This window comes from Panthera pardus, unplaced genomic scaffold (genome assembly GCF_024362965.1).
Source record: "Panthera pardus isolate Hobbes unplaced genomic scaffold, ASM2436296v1 HiC_scaffold_13, whole genome shotgun sequence".
Lineage (NCBI taxonomy): Eukaryota > Metazoa > Chordata > Mammalia > Carnivora > Felidae > Panthera > Panthera pardus.
In genome coordinates, this window is record NW_026526688.1 from 139,463,230 (window position 1) to 139,484,733 (window position 21,504).

The window sequence follows — 21,504 nt, forward strand, 5'->3', positions numbered from 1 at the left end:
TACCTGCTTTTTAATTTATCATTAGCTGATCTATCATCAGTATTGCATTTTATCTACATGGTTTTCTCTGTGACTCTATTTAGGTTTATTTTAAGCTCAAAGAGGCTAAGATCTATAACTAAATGTGGCAATGGTGACAGTACGTCAAATACAAAAATAATCAGTTCATCTAAGCAATGGGTCTATTTACTCCCTGAGTTAAAATTAATTGCACTTATGAATATGTTCATATGTGTATTCACCAAAAAAGTAGTAATATACATTTGTTGATAGATAAATAGATAGCTATGATGTTTCTTGAAAAGATCAACAACATCTATAATTACTTGCTTGTTGGAGAGAGGAAGAGAATGAAAAAAGAGGGAGAGAGGGTGAGGGGATGAGAGAGGAAAAATTCAGTGTGTAGGTCTCAGTGATTTAAAATATCCAACTAACTGGGGCACCTGAGTGGCTCAGTCGGTTAAGCATCTAACTTCGGCTGAGGTCATGATCTCACGGTCCATGAGTTCAAGCCCTGTGTCGGGCTCTGTGCTGACAGCTTAGAGCCTGAAGCCTGCTACGGATTCTGTGTCTCCCTCTCTCTCTGCCCCTCCCTGCTCACACTCTGTCTCTCCCTCTCTTAAAAATAAAATAAATATTAAAAAAATATTTTTAAACAATAAGTAAAATATCCAACTAATTGATAGTGAGCATTTATTGATATCACATAATTTGTAGTCTCAGCGAATGTCTGTGAAATAATCTTTTGATTTAGTCACACCTTAATTACATGAGAGAAGAGCTCTATCCATTATTTTTGCCATAGATATTAGGAAAATGTTGCATTTGAAATGGTTTCTCAATAACAAGTTCCATACAAGCATTTATTCAGAAGAATTATAATTCTACAATTGTAATTCTAATAAAACTTGAAGCAAAGTCAATTATCTCATAAAAATAAACAAAAAGAATTTAAGAAGAATTTCTGACAGTATTCATGGTTATGTAATTGGATATAGGAATTTAATGAGAAATTGGAAGATATTGCTCTTATAATTAGTAATATACTATAATTAATTACACTGTACTTTATGTGCATAAAGTAACAAGGTATCACTTACAGTACTTACTCCTTACAAATCTAAGAGATAGAAATGATCCATCTTTTTTATTTATTTTTTATTTTTTAATGTTTATTTACTTTTGAGAGAGAGAGAGAGAGAGAGAGAGAGAGAGATGAGAGAGGAGAGAGAGAGGGAGACACAGAATCTGAAGCAGGCTCCAGGCTCTGAGCTGTCAGCACAGAGCCTGATGGGGTGGGGAGCTTGAACTCATGAACCACGAGATCTTGACCTGAGCCAAAGTTGGATCCTTAACCGACTGAGCCACCCAGGGGCCCCATGATCCATCTTTTAGGTGAAAGCATTGACAATGATCACTTGATCAAGCTCATAATGCAGGAAACGGTAACTGTCAGAACGAAAGCTAAGCCAACAGACTATTAAATGTTAAATTTCAGTCATATGGCAGACACAGAGATGCACTGCTGCTAGAAAAAGAGCAAGAGCATGGGAGAGAGAAAGTGAACCTGACCCCCAGGGCACAGATGTGCAGAGATTGCTGACACGCCGCATGTGAATCTGAAAACTGAACTCTATACCCAGCAACAAATGTCTTCCAAAAGCAAAGGAAAAATACTTTTCTCAACAAATGATAGGGGAGGAAAATTCACTGCTAGCAGACCTGTACAATAAGGAAGCTTAAAAGAAGTTATCGAGTTAAAACTTCCCTCTCAAATAGAAACTCTGATGCACACAAAGAAATGAAAAGTACCAAAAATGATCAAATGAGGATAAATGTAAAAGAATGTATTTCAGGGGTGCCTGGGTAGCTCAGTTGGTTAAGCAGCAGAATTTCGTTCAGGTCATGATCTTGCAGTCTGAGTTCAAGCCCTGCATCAGGCTCTGTGCTGACAGCTCAGAGCCTGGAGCCTGCTTTGGATTCTGTGTCTCCCCCTCTCTCTGCCCCTCCCCTGCTTATGCTCTCACTCTTGCACACTCGCACTCTCTCTCTCTCTCTGAAATAAACATTAAAAAAAGCATATATTTCATTTTGAATCACTTAAAAAGATCACAGTCTTATCAACAATGTACTATAGAATTTGCAACACACTTAGAAGTAAAAATGTATGGCAAAAATAGAACATACATGCGAAGAATGAATGGAACCCAGGCAAAGATCTTTCACACTATGTAAAGGAGTCATAATATTATTTGAATGTAGACTATTAAAAGCTAAAGCTGAATGTTACCAACTCCAGCAAACACTAATTTTGAAAAGAGCTATCACTAAAAAAAGAAAGCTTAAAGAGGTATAAATAAGTCAAGTATGAGGTTAAATGGAATCATTTTTGAAAACTATATTTAAAGGAAGGCAGGAAAAGGTAAAAATCTGACACAGAAACAGCAAGATGATAGATTTAAAACATATATATAATTATGAAAACATAAATCACCCAATATACCAATTAAAGGCAGTACTTGAAGACTGAGTTTAAAAAAGCAAGATTCAAATATATGCTGTCCATAAGAAATCCATCTTAAATATATAAATATTGGTAAGTTAAAAGTAAAAGTAGAAAAATATACCATGCAAATACTATTTAAAAACGCAAGTAACTCTATAAGTATCAGAAGATGCAAACTTCAGATAAAGGAATTACTATCAGGGATACAAAGAATAGTAAAAAAGAAATGCTATAGGAGTCATTTCTTGACTTTTATGTCAAGAAAACATAGAAATCATGAAGTGTATGCATCAAAACACATAAAGCAAAAACAGATAAAACTGAAAAAATATACAGAAAAATCCATTATTATACTTGGAGTTGGCAACACTCATTTCTAATTAATTGAAAGAGCAAGTAGACAGAAAATCAGTAAGAATACAGAAAGCCTGAAAACACAATCAAGCAAATTGACCTAACTGTCTTTTGTAGAATTTTCCACCTACAACAGCAAAATGTTTTCAAGCGAACCTGGAACAGTCACTGACATAACCCATATTCTGGGGGCAAAAAAACATATCTCAGTACATTTTAAAAGAATAAAACCATACAGAATATATGCTCTCCTTTTATAATAGAATTTAACTAGAAATCAATATCAAAAAGATATTAGAGGGGCGCCTGAGTAGCTCAGGTGGTTAAGCGTCTGACTCTTGATTTGGGATCAGGTCATGATCTCAAGGTTTGTGAGACTGAGCCCCACTTTGGGCTCTGCATTGACAGCATGGAGCCTGTTTGGGATTCTCTCTCTCCCTCTCTCTCTGTCTGTGCCCTGCTTGCACGCATGTGCTCTCTCTCTCTCAAAATGAATAAATAAACTTAGAAAAAAAAAAGATACTTAGAAAAGCTATAATATTTGGAAGTTAAACAAATTCAAAATAACTGGGTCGCAAAGGAAATTTTAAAATCTTTTGAATTGAATGAAAATCAAAACAAACATCAAAATTGTTGAAATGTAGCTGAAATAGTAACAAGAGGAAAATATATAGCATTAAACTTTACATTAGAAAAGAAGAAAGGCCTAACATCAGTATCTAAGATTCCACCTAAGACCCGAGAAAAAGAAAAAAACTAAACCGAATGCAATCTCAGGTAATACAGAGCAGAAACCAATGAAATAGCAAAGAGAAAAATACTAGAGAAAATCATTCAAGTTCAAAAGCTAATTCTTTGAAAAAATTAGTAAATTTCCTTATAGTTAAATTAGGATCAACTTACTCACATGAGGAATGAAAGAGGGAACATCCTTACAGATTCTACATATATTAAAATGATATAACAAAAATGATATAAAAAATATGAAATTTTTGTGCCTGTATGTCTGCTACACAAATGTAGTGAAAAATTTACATGAAAAATACAAACTACAAAATCTTACTCCAAAAGAAATAAGTAACCAGAACTTCCCTACCATCTACAAGAAATTAAATTTGTAGTTAACAGGCTTCTCATAAAGAAAATGTCAGGGCTAGGTTTCACTGGTAACTGCTATCAAACAATTAAGGAAGAAATAATATCAACTCTACATATTATTTCCAGAATATTTGAAAGATAAGTAAAACTTCCCAAGGCACTTTATGGGACCAAAACTACCTCAATACAAAATGAAGAAAACACATTTACAAGGGGGAAAAAAAAAAAAAACTGAAGACAATCATCCTTCACAAAAATGGAAGCAAACATCCTATTGGCAAGTAGAATCCAACAATACATACATGCCATAAGGAAGGTAAGTTTAACCCAGAAATGCAAGGGTAATTAAACCATAAAATTAATCAATGTAATTGACTTTAGCAACAGACTAAAAGTGAAAGCCATAATATCATTTCAATAAATAGAAAAACATCACTTGAAAAAAATCTGACTTTCGTTTATCATAAAAAAAAAAACCCTCTTAGCAAAGTAGAAGTAGAATTTCTTCACCCTAATAAATATCATCTACAAAAAACCTATAGCTAACATAATAGTTAATAATGAAAGAGAAAATGTTTCTTAGGGTTGGGGAAAAAGCAAAGATGTCTACTCTTTCTACTTTTATTAAGCATTATCTTCCAGCCTTTACGTAGTACATGAAGGAGAGGGAAAAAAAGCATACAAAAAGAGAAGTAAAAGTTTTTATTGATGTTCTTCTACAAACAAAATCACACACACAAAAAAACGCTACTATAAGTAGTAAGTTGAAGAAAGTTATGACACAAGGTCACTACAGAAAATCCATTTCACTTTTATATGTTATATATAGCCAATTGGAAACTAACATTTAAAAGACAATACCATTTAAAATAGCATGACAAAGATGAAATTCGAAGGATTAAATCTAATAAAACATGTACAAGATTTATACATAGAAAACTACAGAATACTTCAGAGAGAAATAACCAAGATCTGAATAAATGGAAGTTATACAGTGTTCATACGTCAGAAAACCCAATATGTTAACATATTATTCTCCCCAAATTTATCTACAGATTCAGATAATATATTGGTTGGCCTATTTGCCCAATTTGACAAGATTATTCTAAACTTTACATGGAAACCCAAAGGACCTAGAATTCAAAACAAGTGTGGTTTTTTTTGAATATTTTTATTTATTTTTGAGAGAGAGAGTGAGGGAGAGGCAGGCAGAGGATCTGAAGCAGGCTCTGTACTGATAGCAGAGAGCCTGACACGGGGCTCGAACTCATGAACCACGAGATAATGACTTGAGCTGAACTCAGACACTGAACAAATGAGCCACCCAGGCACCCCTCAAAACAAGTTTTAAAAAGAAGAACCAGAGGGGTGCCTGGGTGACTCAGTCCATTGAGCGTCTGACTCTTGATTCTGGCTTAGGTCATGATCCCAACGTCATGGGATTGAACCCTGCATTGGGCTCCATGGTGAGTGTGGGGCTTGCTTGAGATATATTCTTTCTCTCCCTCTCCCTTTCTCTCTCTCTCTCTCTCTCTCACTCTCTCTCTCTCTCCTTCTGCCCCTCTCCCTCTGCTCACATTCTCTCTCTCTCTCTCTCTCTCTCTCTCTCTCTAAAGAAAAACAAAAAAGAACAAGATCGGGGGACTCTTATTACCTGATGCAACATGATAATGTGTTGTTTGCACAATGATGGACATATATAGGTCAATGGAATAGGATAGAAAATCCATTAGAAATAGACCCATACATAGTCAATTGATTATTGGCAAAGGTGTCTTCAAAATCCAACAGAAAAAGGATAGCCTTTCAACAAATACTATTGACAACTAGAAATCCAAATTTAAAAACAAAACAAAAATCTTTGACTCTTACCTTGAAAAACATACCAAAAAAAAAAAAAAATCACAATGAATTATGTACCTAAAGGTAACACCTAAAATTCTAAGAGTCCTAGAATAAAATAAAGGAAAATATTTATGACTTTATAATATGCAAATAATTCTTCGGGCATACAAAATAAAACTGAATGATTAAAAAAAATGGTAAGTTGCACTTAATCAAAATTAAAATCTTCTACTGTTTGCAAAATACCATTAAGGAAAAAATATGCACAAAAAGATAAAAGAAAACATTTACAAAATGTATATTTGCCAAAGAACTTATAACCAGAATATATAAAGAGCAATTATAATCAATAATAAGAAGACATTTCACCAAAGAAGAGATATGTACGGCAAAGGAGCACATGGAAAGATGCGCAACACTCTTAGTAAGGAACAATACTGCAAAACTGTAATCAGAAACCATTACACCCACTACTTATTAAACTGACAATACCACGTGTGTTATCAAAGAAGTGGGACAAGTGGAGCTCTCAGACATTGCTAGTGGGAACATAAAATGATACTTTGGAAAGTAGTTTGAAAGTTTCTTATAAAATTAAATAGACACCTGCCATATGAATCAGCCATTCCACTCTTGGGCACTTACCTAAGATAAATGGAAATATGTGTTCTTACAAAGACCTATTTGTGAATATTTACAGCAGGTTTGTCAGAAAAGCCTAAAACTAGAAACAACCAACTATCCATCACTGGAGAATGGATGGATACACATATTGTTGTCCATCCATAAAACAGAATACTACTTATTAATAAATAAAAAGAAAGATACATGCAACTCCCTGGTCTCAAAAACCTTAGTGAAAAAAAATGGCTACATACTATATGATTCTATTTGATATGACATTCTGGAAAAGGCAAAACTCTAAGGATAGAAATCAGATGAGCAGCTGTCAAGGACTGGGAGGAGGGCATAAATACAAAGGGGTACGAGGAAACTTTTGGGGGTGATGAAGACTGTCGTAAGAGTCTCACTACTGTATATGTTTGTCACAACTCATCACATTAAAAAATGTAAAAACAGCAATACATCCAACTTTCACAAATGAATTGTAGAATTAAAGGACTTGCTTCCTGAAAGGAATTCAAGAAATATGGATAGCTGATTGCTTCCAGTTAATTTTTTTGGTTAGCCTCAACAAATAAGCAGATGTCATGCTGTTCTCAGGGTGGCCTCCACAGATCACTGAGCAAGACAATGGTTCGAAGATCAAACAGTCTCCACCAAATGTGGGACCTCTCTAACAGGTGATCTTCTGGGCAAACATTCCACTGATGTGACAGAGTCTCTGCCAGGTGAGCATTAAGGTCTAACACTTCTCTGGTCTAATCTTGCTTCCACCTTTTCTTTTTATTACCTCCCAGTTAACCTTTTGAATTCTTAACTCCACCTTTGGGCCTGCTTCCTACAAAGATAAGTCTCTGTCAGACTTTACCTGGAATAGCCTGAGGAAGCAGGCAGTGAGATGGGGTATGGGGACCATATCTCTCACCATGAGCCCTTTAACAATGAGGTCCACAGCCCTGGAGGTATTTTCAGACAACCCCAGCACAAGGTAGTGATCCAACTGTTAAAAAGTTCATTCACATGTGGAAAACTGGGATGCTGTATAATTAAAGTGGAATGCCCTAGCCAACGGGATGATTCGGGTATCTGACATGTATGGGGAATGATAAACATGACAACAATGCAATTACAGAAATACTTGTTGCTGAATTGCATCGATGCCCTAAAGGTTGATAATGCAAAGTGGAGGGCAATTAACCAACGACTGTAACAAAATAAAAAAGCCACAGAGTTTCTTTGCTAGCTTACAAAGAAGTCCTCACCTCAGGCAGGGGGCAAGCAGAAGATGAATCAAGCAGGGGATTTGATAGTCACAATGGCTAAAGTCCAAAGACAGTTGGACACTTAGCAGGGGCAGGTCTGTTACACCAAAATCTGAGTTCTGATTGAGAAACCCAGGATTCTGACACATGGGTTGCGAACAACTGAGTAGAGGTTCCTGAAGATTCCAACCTCCCCAGACCTCTTCTGAGCCTGAAGAAGTGATCTCAACCTCTCCATTAAGAGCTATCACACTCCTACCACCAGCAGCAGCAAAGTAAAAGGAAAATACAGAGGTCTTTCTCCCATGGAACAACGTGTGTCTACCTCAGGAAGTGTCTCCGATTCTACTTCTGGTCACCAGGTCTATAAAGATTAGGTCACAGCCAGGGACATGTCAGGTCTGATAAGAGAGGAAAGGGGAATTACCTGAAAGGAGCCACAAGACCTTGATAGCACATACAAGCAGGACTGGGGAGAGGAATCTAGACGAGAAAAGCCAGAAATAAAACTGAATATATCAGCATTTGTTGATGTGTGGCACTCTCTCAGACCACAGGACATAGCATTTTGACAAGGACCCCAGAAAATGGTGCAAACTCACTGGCTCCAAAAAAAAACTAGAAACAAGCTATGACCTACACTGACTATGGCTGAAATGCCTACATTGCAGAAAGAATTCTGAGGAAAGGTTAAAGGCTCAGGAAAGTGAGCATGCTAGAATAGACATATTATCTGAGCCAGAAGATGCATCAAAGGATTATGGTCCATGGAAGGATTCAGTCACCAAAGTCATCAGAAATACACTGGTCAGAATAGAACCAAACTCACTAAAAAAGAGATTCAGTGGCTCTCCTCTGCGGGCCAGGGTGAATGTAAAGAGCCTGTAATAAATGTTGACTTGCTAAAAGGAATGGGAATAACAGTGCCTTAATCTACTAAATATACCCCAAGAACCCAATACTCAACCTGTGTTGCAAACAGTTAAGGTCCATCTCTCCATCACCTGTGGAAATAAAATGACCTTCTCTAGGCACCTGGGTGGCTCAGTCGGTGAAGTGTCCAACTCTTGATTTCGGCTCAGGTCATGATCTCATGGTTAGTGAGATCAAGCCCCATGTCAGGCTCTGTGCTGCCAGTGAGGACCCTCCTGGGGATATTCTCTCTCTCCCTCTCTCTCTCCCCTCTGTCCTTTCCCCACTTGTGCACGCCCATGTGCACTCTCTGTCTCAAAATAGACATTTATTTCAATAAAAAATAAATAAACTGAACTTCTCACTACAAATGGAAATTCTCCAGAACTTATGATGGGAATGCCTCATTAATATACCATGGCCACACTCTGGAGAGCAGAACATTCAGTCTCGACAAAAAGTTCACCAACTAAACTATACCCATTCCTTCACAACATTTAAAGCCTCTGCCTTGTGGCCACTCTACCAGCTGCCATGAATCTCAGTGCAGGACAGATGAGAGATGATGTTTACATGATAAAACAGAGATGGTTTTGAAGCAAAGATTGTGGGAACTAGGGAGAATGCAAAACGCACTCACTACCACACCACCCCAGAAAGTGTAGAAACAAGTGGCCTCTAGCTGGCAGGGCTTTAGGGGGAAAAGTCTCAGCAAGAGAACAGATGCATGTTAAGACAAAGAGGCAGAGAGAAAGATTTGTGAAGAACGGGAGTTTGTCACCAGATTGAGTTTGTCACAGGATGTGTCCATCTCCACATACTTCTTTGCCTGGTTAATTCCTACTTATCCTTTAAGAGTGAAGTTAGCCGTCATGCCTTCAGAAGAGCTTGCCCTGTTCTTCCCATCCACCAAATCTTGACTTAATGTCACTTCAGGGTGTCACCACAGCACCTCTGACGGAATGCATTATTTTCTGTCCTATTTGTTTTTATTGAGCCATAATTCACATGCCATAAAATTCAAACTTTTAAGGTGTACAATTCAATGTCTTTAGTGCATTTACAAAGCTGTGCAATCATCTCCAGTATCTAAGTCTGGAACATTTTATCAACCCAAAAAGAAAACGCATACCTATTAGCAGTCATTTCCCATTCACCCTTCCTTCCAGCCCTTGGCAACTACAAGTCTCCCTCTGTCTATGCATTTTATGCAATTACCTACTTTGGACACTTTATGTAAATGGAACTACACAGTATATAGTCTTTTTTTCTCACTTCTTTCACTTAGCCTGATGTCTTCAAGGTTTATCTTTGTTGTAGTATGTAACAATATGTACTTCACTCTTTTTTCTGGCTGAATAATATCCCATTGTATCTATATGCCAATTTTTTTTTTTTTTTTTTTTTTTTACCCATTGATCAGGTGATGGACATTCGGATTATTTCCACTTTTTTTTAATTTTTTTTTTTGTAACTTCTATTTATTTTTGAGAGACAGAGCATGCATGAATGGGGGAGAAGCAGAGAGAGGAGGAGACACAGAATCCAAAGCAGGCTCCAGGCTCCAAGCTGTTAGCACAGAGCCCAACGCGGGACTCGAACACATAAACTGTGAGATCATGACCTGAGCCGAAGTCAGACACTTAACCACCTGAGCCACCCAGGCACCCCAGGATTATTTCCACTTTATGGTGACTATGACTAATGCTGCTATGAACATTGGTGAACAAATTTTTAAGTGGACCTAGGTTTTCAATCCCCTTGGAGAGATGCCTAGGAAAGGAATTGCTGGGTCATATGGTAACTCTGTGTGTAACATTTTAAAGAGCCCCCAAACTGTTTTCTGTTTCACAGTCCCACCAGCGATGTAATCATCTCTCATGTATCTAGTGCTCAAATTTCTTAAGGGCAGGGATTGTCCTATGTTCTATCATATCCCCAGCATTTACCACAGTGCTAAATGCTAATGCAATATAGTTGTGTTATGAGTATTTATAAAGTGAATGAGTAAATCAAAAGCCCAGAATAATTTTTTTTTCACCTTATGCCCTCTTTTGGAGAAATCCTTATCAAAATACCCCTTCATCACAGTGCTCCCTCCAATATCTAACTTTCTTCTCTCTAGACTCCCCCTCTGAAACTAATCAAAGTAAATAACTTACTTTTGGGTGCCATCACTTGTTTTTTTGTTTTGTTTTGAGAGAAAGCGTGTAAGTGAGGGAGAGCGACAGAGAGAGAGGAAATAGAATCCCAATTAGGCTCCACACTGACAGCATGACCCCATGACCTCAAGATCATGACCTGAACTGAAATCAAGAGTAGGACACTCAACCAACTGAGCCACCCAGGTACCCCACCATGGGTGCTCTAGGATTACCAGACCAGAGGATTGGGATCTACGTGGGACTCCTCACCTGCACATTAGATAAGTTAATATAAGGTAATCTAATAGTAGAATCAAGCGTTTCCATGTTGGCACCAATTGGCAGATGGGCAGATGTTCATGTGTATTTTTCAAAGTGATTCTCCAGCAAATCTAGGCCCAGGGCATATTTGGCTCTAGGTCACCCTCTGCTGGCCCTGCTGTCAAGAACACTACAATAGACCTGGGAGGGAAAGGAGCAAAGTGACTCCCGGATGGGGCAAGAGGCAACATATGGGGCCCATCCCATTACAAAATCACTCAGAGAAGATTTGCAGATGAAAGGCCTTGGGATTCTAGCAACGCTGGGTGGGGATTAGCCTCCCATGGTGGGTACTTAAGCAGCCTGATGACTTCCAGTTCTGGCCAGTTAAAGAGACTATTGCATGGAGTAAATACTCACTTTGATCCTCAAACACAAAATGGACATGTACACTTGCACTTTAACCGTGGCCCACTCCTCTTACTATGAAATAGGGCACACCTCTAATAAAAGATGAATATATTTTAATTCCTTATAAAATCTCACAAAACTCTGTCCACTTTTGCTCCTGATAAACATTTACTGATACAGAAAGAGAAGACTCCCCTGATAGTCTATATAAGACACATCACATTGTACACATATACTTGGCATCATTTCAAATTTTTAAGAATAGAAGTCGTGCATAACTATGTTGAATAAATTATCAAACTTTTATGTAAATCACCTGTGGTAAACAGAATGCCCACCTCCCAGGATGCCCATGCCCTAATTCCTAAAGACTGTGAACATGTTACATTACATGGAAAAAGGGACTTTGCAGATGTAATGAAGGTTATAGACCCTAAAACAGGAATATTATCAGGATAATCTAGATGAACCCAGTGTGACCACATAAGCCCCTAAAAGGAGAGATCTTTCTCTGGTTGGAATAAGGAAAGATGCTGCAGAAGGAGAACTCAGAGAGATTTGAAGGGCAAGAGAATCTTGACCTCCTCTTGCTGGAAGGGGACCACACAGAAAGCATGAGGAGGAATGTGGGCAGCCTGTAGGACCCCACAGCCCAGCCCCCAAAAGACCAGCCCCCAGAATGACAGCTGACAAAGAAATGGGGGTCTCAGGGTTCCACAGTCACAAGGAACTGAATTTGGCCAACAACCTGAATGCGTCTGGAAGCAGATTCATCTTCAGAGCCTCCAGAAGAGGGCTCAGTCCAGCAAACACCAGGATTTCAACCGTGTGATGTACTGACCAGAGAACCCAGCTGAGCCACTGTACTCTTGACTTCTGACCCACAGAACGCTATGAATAAAAACATTTGTGTTGTTTTAAGCCACTAAGCTTGTAGTAACGTGTTATGGCAGCATCAGATAACTAATACATTACCAAATGTCGAAATACTAAATCCCAATGTTCTATGGTAATGAAACACAGTAACTACTAGAACAATCAATTAAAATCGCACACTGCTGGAACTAGTTCATGTTCCACTCCCAAACGTTATGTGCTATAATAAACACATGAGAAATTTCTACTCATAATTTTGGGGTAGTTTAAAATTAAGAATAATACACCAATTCCTAAGTAATTGTCCTCTCCAACATTTACAACATTAGCATTCAGTTTTAAAAGGTAAATAGATAATTGCTTTGTCACATCTTTTTTTTTTATTTCTTTTTTTGAGAGAGAGGGAGAGAGAACTTGTGTGCATGTGCGCAGAGGAGAGAGAGAGAGAGAGAGAGAGAGAGAGAATGTTAAGCAGGCTCCACACCCAGCACAGAGGCCCACATGGGACTCAATCTCATGACCCTGAGATCATGACCTGCGCCAAAATCAAGAGTCGAACGCTTAACCAACTGAGGCACCCAGGTGTCCTGCTTTGTCACATCTTTCAAATTAGCTCATCAGTTGATATAGTTCACTTTAGGTGTACATCTCTTTTATAATATGTTTAATATACTTAATGAGATTCCTATTTTATGTAACTATATATTAGTCACATTAACAAAAGCCAGAGACCATTAATAAAGTTGAATGAATAAACGTTCACAAAAATGTAAGAACATAAATGATGCCAAAGATGTAAAGGTCTCAAAAGTACAAAGAATCCTAAGACAAAAGTCACTCATACTCTTTACTATATAAATACATAAAGTCTATAACACTGCCTTACTTTCTAACAAGACTTTCAGTATAATTACTGTATTTTGGGACTTCTATTTTTTTAAAGTTTTTTTTTAATGTTTATTCATTTTTGAGACAGAGAGAGACAGAGCATGAATGGGGGAAGGTCAGAGAGAGAGGGAGACACAGAATCTGAAACAGGCTCCAGGCTCTGAGCTGTCAGCCCAGAGCCCGACGCGGGGGTCGAACTCACAGACCGCGAGATCGTGACCTGAGCTGAAGGGGACTTCTATTTCTTAAGTTAGTAGCTCAAAACTGCATGTGGCTTCCTGCAAGCATGTCACAGTTCCTTCAGTCCCTGGTCTGCAGAGCACATGCTGAGGATATTCTAAGTTCTACCCGCTCCGGCCCGTGTTCCTAAATGACAACAATGCCAGCGAGATTGGGCTTTTACAGAGACTCTACAATATAATATAAAACCCAGGTTGGAAACACAGACACTTACTTTTTCTGAGTTCTTTCAGCCAGCCTTGCAGTCTCTATAGCTGCCTTCCTTGCTTCAAAATCTTCCCTTTTCACCACCTCTCCGGTCCCCCGGTAGCCTAGCTCCACCAACTGGCGAGCCAAGCCTTCATCCTAAAGAGAAAAATCAGTTGTAAGATTTGTGCACGAATTAGACATCTTATTTTATTTGATATATGCTGAATAAAGGAAAAAATCAGAATTATTTTAAAATGAGACATATTAGATATGAAAACTCAGAATCCTTTCTAACAATACTTTCATAAACATCTTATTTGTCATCCTTTTCCCACAGATGTAAGATGAAGAGGAAAAAAAAAAAGGAAATAACATCAGTCACTAGATTTTCTCTAAGGGATTGGAGGACAAAAGTCTGTTGTGTTTTTAATCCATTTACAAGAGCAGCTGTAGGTAATTAATAGAGTATCTTTAAAACAATAAAACTGGAGACAATAGTACTCATACAAGAAAGACTTTTTTAAAAACCAATTGCACAAAAAGAGAATTGGGTTGCTCTCATAAAGTTCAACATTTCAGAGACTTCCTTCCTTGAGGTCAATGAACTGATGACACAGAGCATTAAAACTTCAAATACAAAATAAAGAGCAGATGAATTTCCTATTTAACTGGAAAGATATTGTTTCCATATAATGTTGGTACCAATAAAAACAAAAAAGTAGAAACCAAAGAAGATGGCAACAAAAAAGCTTCACGCTGAAAAAAGTTTCCCCACAATCCTTTAGGCCTTTTATATTACAGCTACTTGAAGAAACGCTCTACACATTTGTGTCACTTGCATAGCGTTTTCAAAAACAAATAAATATTATTTCCCTATTATCTGAAGAGGTGTCATCTTACATTAGGTTGCTGATATAAGGACTAAAGTATTACATTTCAATATGTATACATTAATAATGTTCTTTATATCGGGGCACCTGGGTGGCTCAGTCGGTTGAGCATCTGACTTCAGCTTGGGATATGATCTCAGGGTTCATGAGTTCGAGCACCATGTCGGGCTCTGTGCTGACAGCTCAGAGTCTGGAGCCTGCTCTGGATTCTGTGTCTCCCTCTCTCTCTCTGCCCCTCTCCCACTTACTCTGTCTCTCTCTCTCTCTCAAAAATAAATAAAAACATTGAAAATTTAAAAAAAAAAATGTTCCTTATATCATCTTAGTTAAATGTGACATAGCTGAACTATAGTGAAAATAGCATATAGATAGATAGATAGATAGATATGTATGTATCTTTTTGTAACAGACACTTATTGAATACATCACTGTTGAATGAAAGAACCATCTGACAGGATTAAATGAGAAAACTTAAGATGCCTGGTTAATAATCTGTTCACCCCTCAGGGGCTGTTTTAAAGTTCCAACTATTGGGAAGAAAAAATTTAGACACTACCAACCTAGAAAACTTGCTACTGTCCTTTGCTAAACATTAAAAGCAAATACGGTTGGCCCTCAAACAACAAAGGATGAACTGTGCAGGTTCACTTATACACATATTTTTTTCAATAAATATATTGGAAAATTCTTTGGAGATGTGCAATAATTTGAAAAAATTCACAAATGAATCATGTAGACTAGAAATAATGAAAGAATCAAGAAAAAGTTACATGTGTCATAAATGCATAAAATATAGCGACATACTGGTCTATTTTTATCATTTACTACCATAAAACATACACAAATCTATTGCAAAAAGTTAAAATGTATCAACACTTACAGACTGTACACTATCTTCTCATTTGTCATGTCTGGTGTTAGTAACACATACATCGACAGTGTTCTGTACCCTGTAAGACAATAGTGATGTAGGTACCAACAGACAATTCATCTTGGAAACAGTTGAGGTAAACTTATGGTTTGGATACATACCATACTGTAAGTGTATTTTCTCTTCTCTGCTGTTCTTGACATTCTTTTCTCTAACTTACTTGATTGGAAAAATAAAGCATATGATACATATGACATACAAAATATGTACGTGTGTATGTATGTTTAAGTTCTCTGTTCAACTGTTTATGTTCTCAGTAACGCTTCCAGTCAACAGTAGGCTATTGGTAACGTTTTGGGGGACTCAAAAGTTATATACAGATTTTCGACTGCACGGAGTTTGGTGCCTCTAACCTTTTTGCTGTTCCAAGGTCAACTGTAGTGAACTCTGTGTAGTAATGAAGATACGTCTGCCAAGCTAATATAGCCCAAAGCACCAGATCTTGGGAGGGTTATTTGTCTTTTTTCTGACTTGTTTCCCTGCTTATTGTACGTGTTATTTTTAAGCTCTTTAGTGTGAACCACAAAAACTAAGCAAATGACTCCACCTAGTGGAATTAATATTTAATAGAAACAAACAAAAAAAAAAAACAATGATTTTAGATGTGATTTACAAAAGAGATGACTTGAGTATAAGTTTGCGTAAATCTATTACTAAATGTGGGCATATGGGAAGAATTCTCAGGTAAACTCTGTGAGACTGTGGGGGTTTTCCAGAAGAATATCAATGGCTTGTGATCAACACAGTATTTTACATAATAAAGACCATTAAAAAGTTGTTGTATTAATTTCATATATTGGAGTGAATTGTGCATTTCTGTGTGCCTTACCTGGGCCACACAAAATGATCTGGGTAGTTCTACACTCATCTATGTTAATTTATATTGTAACAAGAAACAAGACCTACTGAGAAAATAAGGAGAAAGCTCAAGTTGGTTGCCTCACCAACCATTACCACTAGTAGAATCATAAGTCATCTGTCCACTTTATTTTTTTTATTTTTTAAATGTTTATTTATTTTTGAGAAAGAGAGAGACAGTGTGAGTGGGGGAGGAGCAGAGAGAAGGAAACACAGAATCTGAAGCAGGTTCCAGACTGAGCTGTCAGCACAGAGCCCCACACAGGGCTCGAACCCACAAACCGTGAAATCATGACCTGAGACAGTCTGATGCTCAACCGACTGAGCCACCACCCAGACGCCCCCATCTGTCCACTTTAAATGGTCAATTATCTTTAAAGAAATTATCTTTAAAGAGACAAAATACTAAAATATTTTTACTTATTCACATATTAAGCGTTTCTGGTGCTTTTCGTTCCTTTATGTAGATCCAAGTTTCGTACTGATATGATTTTCCTTCTACCTAAAAAATTTTGACATTTTCTGTAGTGTGGGTCTGCTAACAAATTATCTTGGCTATTGTTTGACTGAAAAAAATATATTTCACCTTCATTTTTGAAAGAGATTTTTGCTGGATTAGTGTTCCAGGTTGACTTCTGACTTTTCAACACTTTAAAGATGTCATCCCATTGTCCCAAGCCTTGTATTACCTCTGAGAGGTATTTTATTTTACATAATGTATCCCTTCATTTTAAATTCCTTTAAGATCTCTTTACCACTGGTTTTCAACAATTAAGATAGTCCTTGGATTGGTTTCTCTGTGTTTATTCCACTTGGAACGCATCATCTTCCTTGGCTCTATGGATTTAAACTTTTCACAAAATTTGGAAACTTTTAGCCATTATTTTTTTCAAATATAGTTTATCCCCTACTTCCCTCTGATTCCTCTGGGATTCCACTTACATTTATTTGGAAGGGCAAAAAGATGATAATGTTTTATAAACTCTAATGGTTTTGACTATAACAGTTCATCTTAGTAAAAATACATGATTAGCCATGATAATCCAAGTATATAAATACAGCAATATTTTTTTAAGTTTATTTATATTGAGAGAGATAAAGAATGAGTGGGGGAGGGGCAGGGAGAGAGAGAGGGAGACAGAGGGAGAGAGAGGGAGAGAGAGAGAAGCCCAAGCAGACTCTGTAGTGTCTATGCAGAGCCCGCTGACTCGAACTTACCAACCATGAAGTCATAACCTGAGCCGAAGTCAGATGCTTAACCAACTGAGCCACCCAGGTGCCCCAAGGCAGTGATCCTTTATTAATTGTCAATGTTCTTTTCTCATGTGATCATAAGTCTTTACTTCTGGATATTAGCAGTTTGGAGAGAGCTAGCTATGAGGAGGCGTAGTGCAAAACAGAATCCAGAGATGGCTTGCCCTTACGGAGAAGGCTTCCTTACTATACATGAACTGCAAAACAACTTGTGGCAAAGCAGAGGGCAGCAATTAAGTCTGTGCAAGACTTAATTCTCACTGGATGACTATTCTCCTGGAACAAATTTTAGACATCTCTCAGCTGCTGGGAGGGACACCTGGTCCCGAGGACGTACAATGGAATGGTGCCTTCCAGCTGATGCTGTGGCCTTGGACCTTGGCAGAGTTGGACTGGGACGGCAGGATTCCACCCCAGAAGCCCACAATACTGCTCAGGGTCCTATCTATTCCTAGAAGGCTACAGATGTGTGGCCTGGCATGCACAATTCACTACTGTAAGAGCCTTGGGGCTGTACTGTCCCCAGTCTTGGGCCAGAGCCCACTGCCACCCCCAGCCTGGCTGTCCCCCTGAGGCAAAGCACCTCTTATACTGTTCCTCTAGTGGGGTGAGAGGTAGATGAAGACTGGGATTTGGTGTTAGGTGGCAAGAGCCAGACTCTGAACAGGTGAGTCTGGAACAAGGGGAAGCTGGCGTCTGGGGTGCCGAGGTGTTTCCCATCCAAGAAAGGAAGGAAGGAAGGAGGACAGGAAGGAGGAAAAAGAAAGGAAAAAAAAGGTAGGGAAGAGAAGAGAAGGAGGAAGGGAGGGGAGGAGGAAGAAAGAAAAGGAAGGGAAGGGAAGGGAAGGGAAGGGAAGGGAAGGGAAGGGAAGGGAAGGGAAGGGAGGGAAGGAAAGGAGGGGAGAGAGGAAGGGGGGTAGGCAGTGAGGGAGGGAGGAAGAAAGGAATGGAGGAAGGGAGGGAGGGTGGCTTGGTTTATGGCCACCCTTGACATTGTCCCCAGAGTACTGAGGCTCCCTTCACTTTTGTGTCTTTTGTTATTATGTTAGTTACTGCTGGAGAAAAGAGTTATTATTGTAGTTCAATCTTAGATTTCTTCACTAAACTCACTGACTTGTTCTAATAGGGTTCCAGTTAATTTTCTTGTATTTTTTGTATCATGGCAGATAATCATACTACCTTTATAAAAATAATATTCTGACTCCTTCTTCCAAGTATTTATGATACTTTCCTTTCATTGTAGCATTGCCGCAGCCAGATTACCAATAAAAAGTTAAGAGTACTTGCAACCATTTTTATCATGTTTCTATTCCCATGCTAAACTTTGAAATGTTTAACCACTGTATATGAGGTTTACAAGTGTTTGCTGTATACTCTTCATCAAGTTATGATATGAGGAAGTTTGAAATTTTATCCTATGCTTTTTATGCATCTATAGAAGTTATATTTTTTTCTTTTTAAATTTAATATCATGAGTTCATCCTTGCACTCCTATGATAAATCACACTAATCTTACTCTGATCTATTATTTCTTAATATATTCCTGGATTCGTTTTACATTGCTTTTCATTCAGTTCATAAGAGAAATTAGTCTTTAGCTTTCTACTTTGTGCTATCCTTTCTGAATTGATGTCAGTATAATGCAAGTTCTAAACAATTATTTAAGAAAAGTACATCCTTGGGACACTTGGGTGGCTTAGTCAATTAAGCGTCCATCTCTTGGTTTCAGCTCAGGTCATGATCTCATGGTTCTTGGGATTGAGCTCTGCGTTAGGCTCTGCCATCAGAGCCCGGAGCCTCCTTGGGATTCTCTCTCTCCCTCTCTTTCTCTGCCCCTCCTCCACTCACGCATGCTCATGCTTTCTTGATAGACAAATTAAAAAAAAAAAAAAAGAAAATTATATCCCTCACTTTTTTAGTGTTAATTATACAAGTCAGATACAAATACATTCTCCCTGTGAAAAGTTAAAAATGGCAGATGCAGTGAATTTGTATTCCGTCAACTTGGCTAAGCATAAACTCAGTTTCCCATAATTTCCTCTCCTTTGGTATGTACAGGTTAGTTTGGGCCATAAGAGACGTCTGCAATAGATTTGGAAGGCACAAGAAGCAACCATGTTGTTCTAGTTCCTACAAGATCTTCTTCAGCTTCTCCAACTCCTGGGCCATGTTTAGCTCCATAACTGAAGATGCCAGCTTCTCCTGTAGGTCACCCCCACACCACAACTGACGGCCTGCTACAAGTTCTAGTTCATCCTTGCAGGTCTCTCAGTTTGCCCCTGTTCCCCCTCCCCGTTTCTCATGTGCCTTTCCTTCCGGGCTGTGTGTCCTAGTGATTTCAGGCTTCAGCACCAGACACCAAAGAAACAGCCCTTCACTCACTGTTTGAACAGTTCTCTTAACTGTGTAAGGTCAAATCTCGGCACAAAATCATATACGTGGAACACACACACCTATACATATATGTATTGTGTAAGTGTGCGTGCATGCATGCCTGTGCGTGTGTTCTGCTTCTCTGACTGCCTAAACCACAATCAGCTACTGGCAATGATTCCAGAGGAAGAAGAATTGAAGGATGGGCTTTCTGATTAGTTCTGGGTGACCTGGCACGGGAGCTCTGATCTCATTAAAGGCCCTGTTCCCAGTGTGAAGGAGTCCAATGCAGTCCCTGGGATGCAGAGGCAAAAAGATACCTGCCATGAAGACGAGGCTCTGGGTAACCAAGTGTTTGCTGCCATCTCTGCTGCCAGAGGACGTTTTACTGGCAATAAGAAACATGACGGGGTGGGTTGCCTCTCAGTTTGCTGAGGGCATTGGGGAAAAATGAGCTCAGGACTTGGGATTAGCCAGACACTTGGTAGCAAGTCAGTTAAGGGGGAAACATTTGGTATAGTTTCATGATTTAAAAAAAAAAAATTCCCATAAGTGACAGTCTGATATATATATATGCAACTTTTCATATAATTATTACGTTTAGTATCTATGTAAGAATTCTCTCTGTTAAATTTGCTCATTGCTCCGTAAGATTTTATCTATTTCTTATTGATTCACGGGGCTTTACTCTAGATAGTAGGTCCTGGTTGATTACACATTTTGCAAATATTTACTTGCAAGTAATTGCTTGCCTTTTGACTTATTTATGACATATTTTGTCATGGAGTTTTAAATTTTTGGCAAGGAAATCATATAACAAACCTTAATAAAATATAGAGAGAATAATTCCATCAATGTATTTACTAGGGAAAAAACAAGTTTGAAAATGAACAGCTAACCATTCTACTTCAAGAAAGTAGAGAAAGAATAGCAAAGGCACCTAAATAATATAGAAGAATTAACAAAAATGACAGGAAAAATAAAACAGAAATTAAAATATATAAATCCAGTAAGCTTTGATTGCTTAATGAAAGTCAAGAGCCTATCCTTTTAAAAGACTAATAAAATAGATAATATTTGGCAAGATTGATGGTAGAAATAAAGAACATGCAAACAATTTTAGAAATCAGAAAAGATGGGGCGCCAGGGTGGCTCAGTCGGTTGAGTGTCTGACTTCAGCTCAGGTCATGATCTCACAGCTCATGAGTTCGAGCCCCGCATAGGGCTCTGTGCTGACAGCTTGGAGCCTGTAGCCTGCTTCGGATTCTATGTCTCACCCTCTCTCTGCCCCTCCTCCGCTCATGCTCTCTGTCTCTGTCTCTCTCTCTGTCTCTCTCTCTCTGTCAAAAATAAATAAACATTCAAAAAGAATTTTAAGAAAATCAGAAAAGAACCATAATACAGACAAAAGAAAACTATACAAATTTATAGCAATAAATTTGAAAAATTATTTGAAAATATATGAAGTATTTGCTCAAGTTACAAATTCAGAAAAGACCAGCAGGTGGTTTTAGAAGTCCCTCATTTCCGCCCCAAAAAGTCTTTCTTTTGCACTTCCATTTGAATGCTAAATAACTTAGTTTATTTA

General features: G+C 38.2%; 1 protein-coding gene across 3 annotated transcripts in view; it reads right to left on the reverse strand.

The window, feature by feature from the left end:
- Positions 1-21,504, reverse strand: part of CFAP299 (cilia and flagella associated protein 299) — a 582,511-nt gene that overhangs the window by 555,897 nt on the left and 5,110 nt on the right. For all 3 annotated transcript variants that reach the window (XR_002084957.2, XM_019466401.2, XM_019466394.2), the window contains exon 2: positions 13,636-13,766. Coding sequence is in view for 2 of the 3 variants with exons in the window: in XM_019466401.2 (XP_019321946.1) it covers positions 13,636-13,766 (131 nt within the window). In the remaining variant the exon portion in view is untranslated. The remainder of the gene's footprint in view (positions 1-13,635; positions 13,767-21,504) is intronic.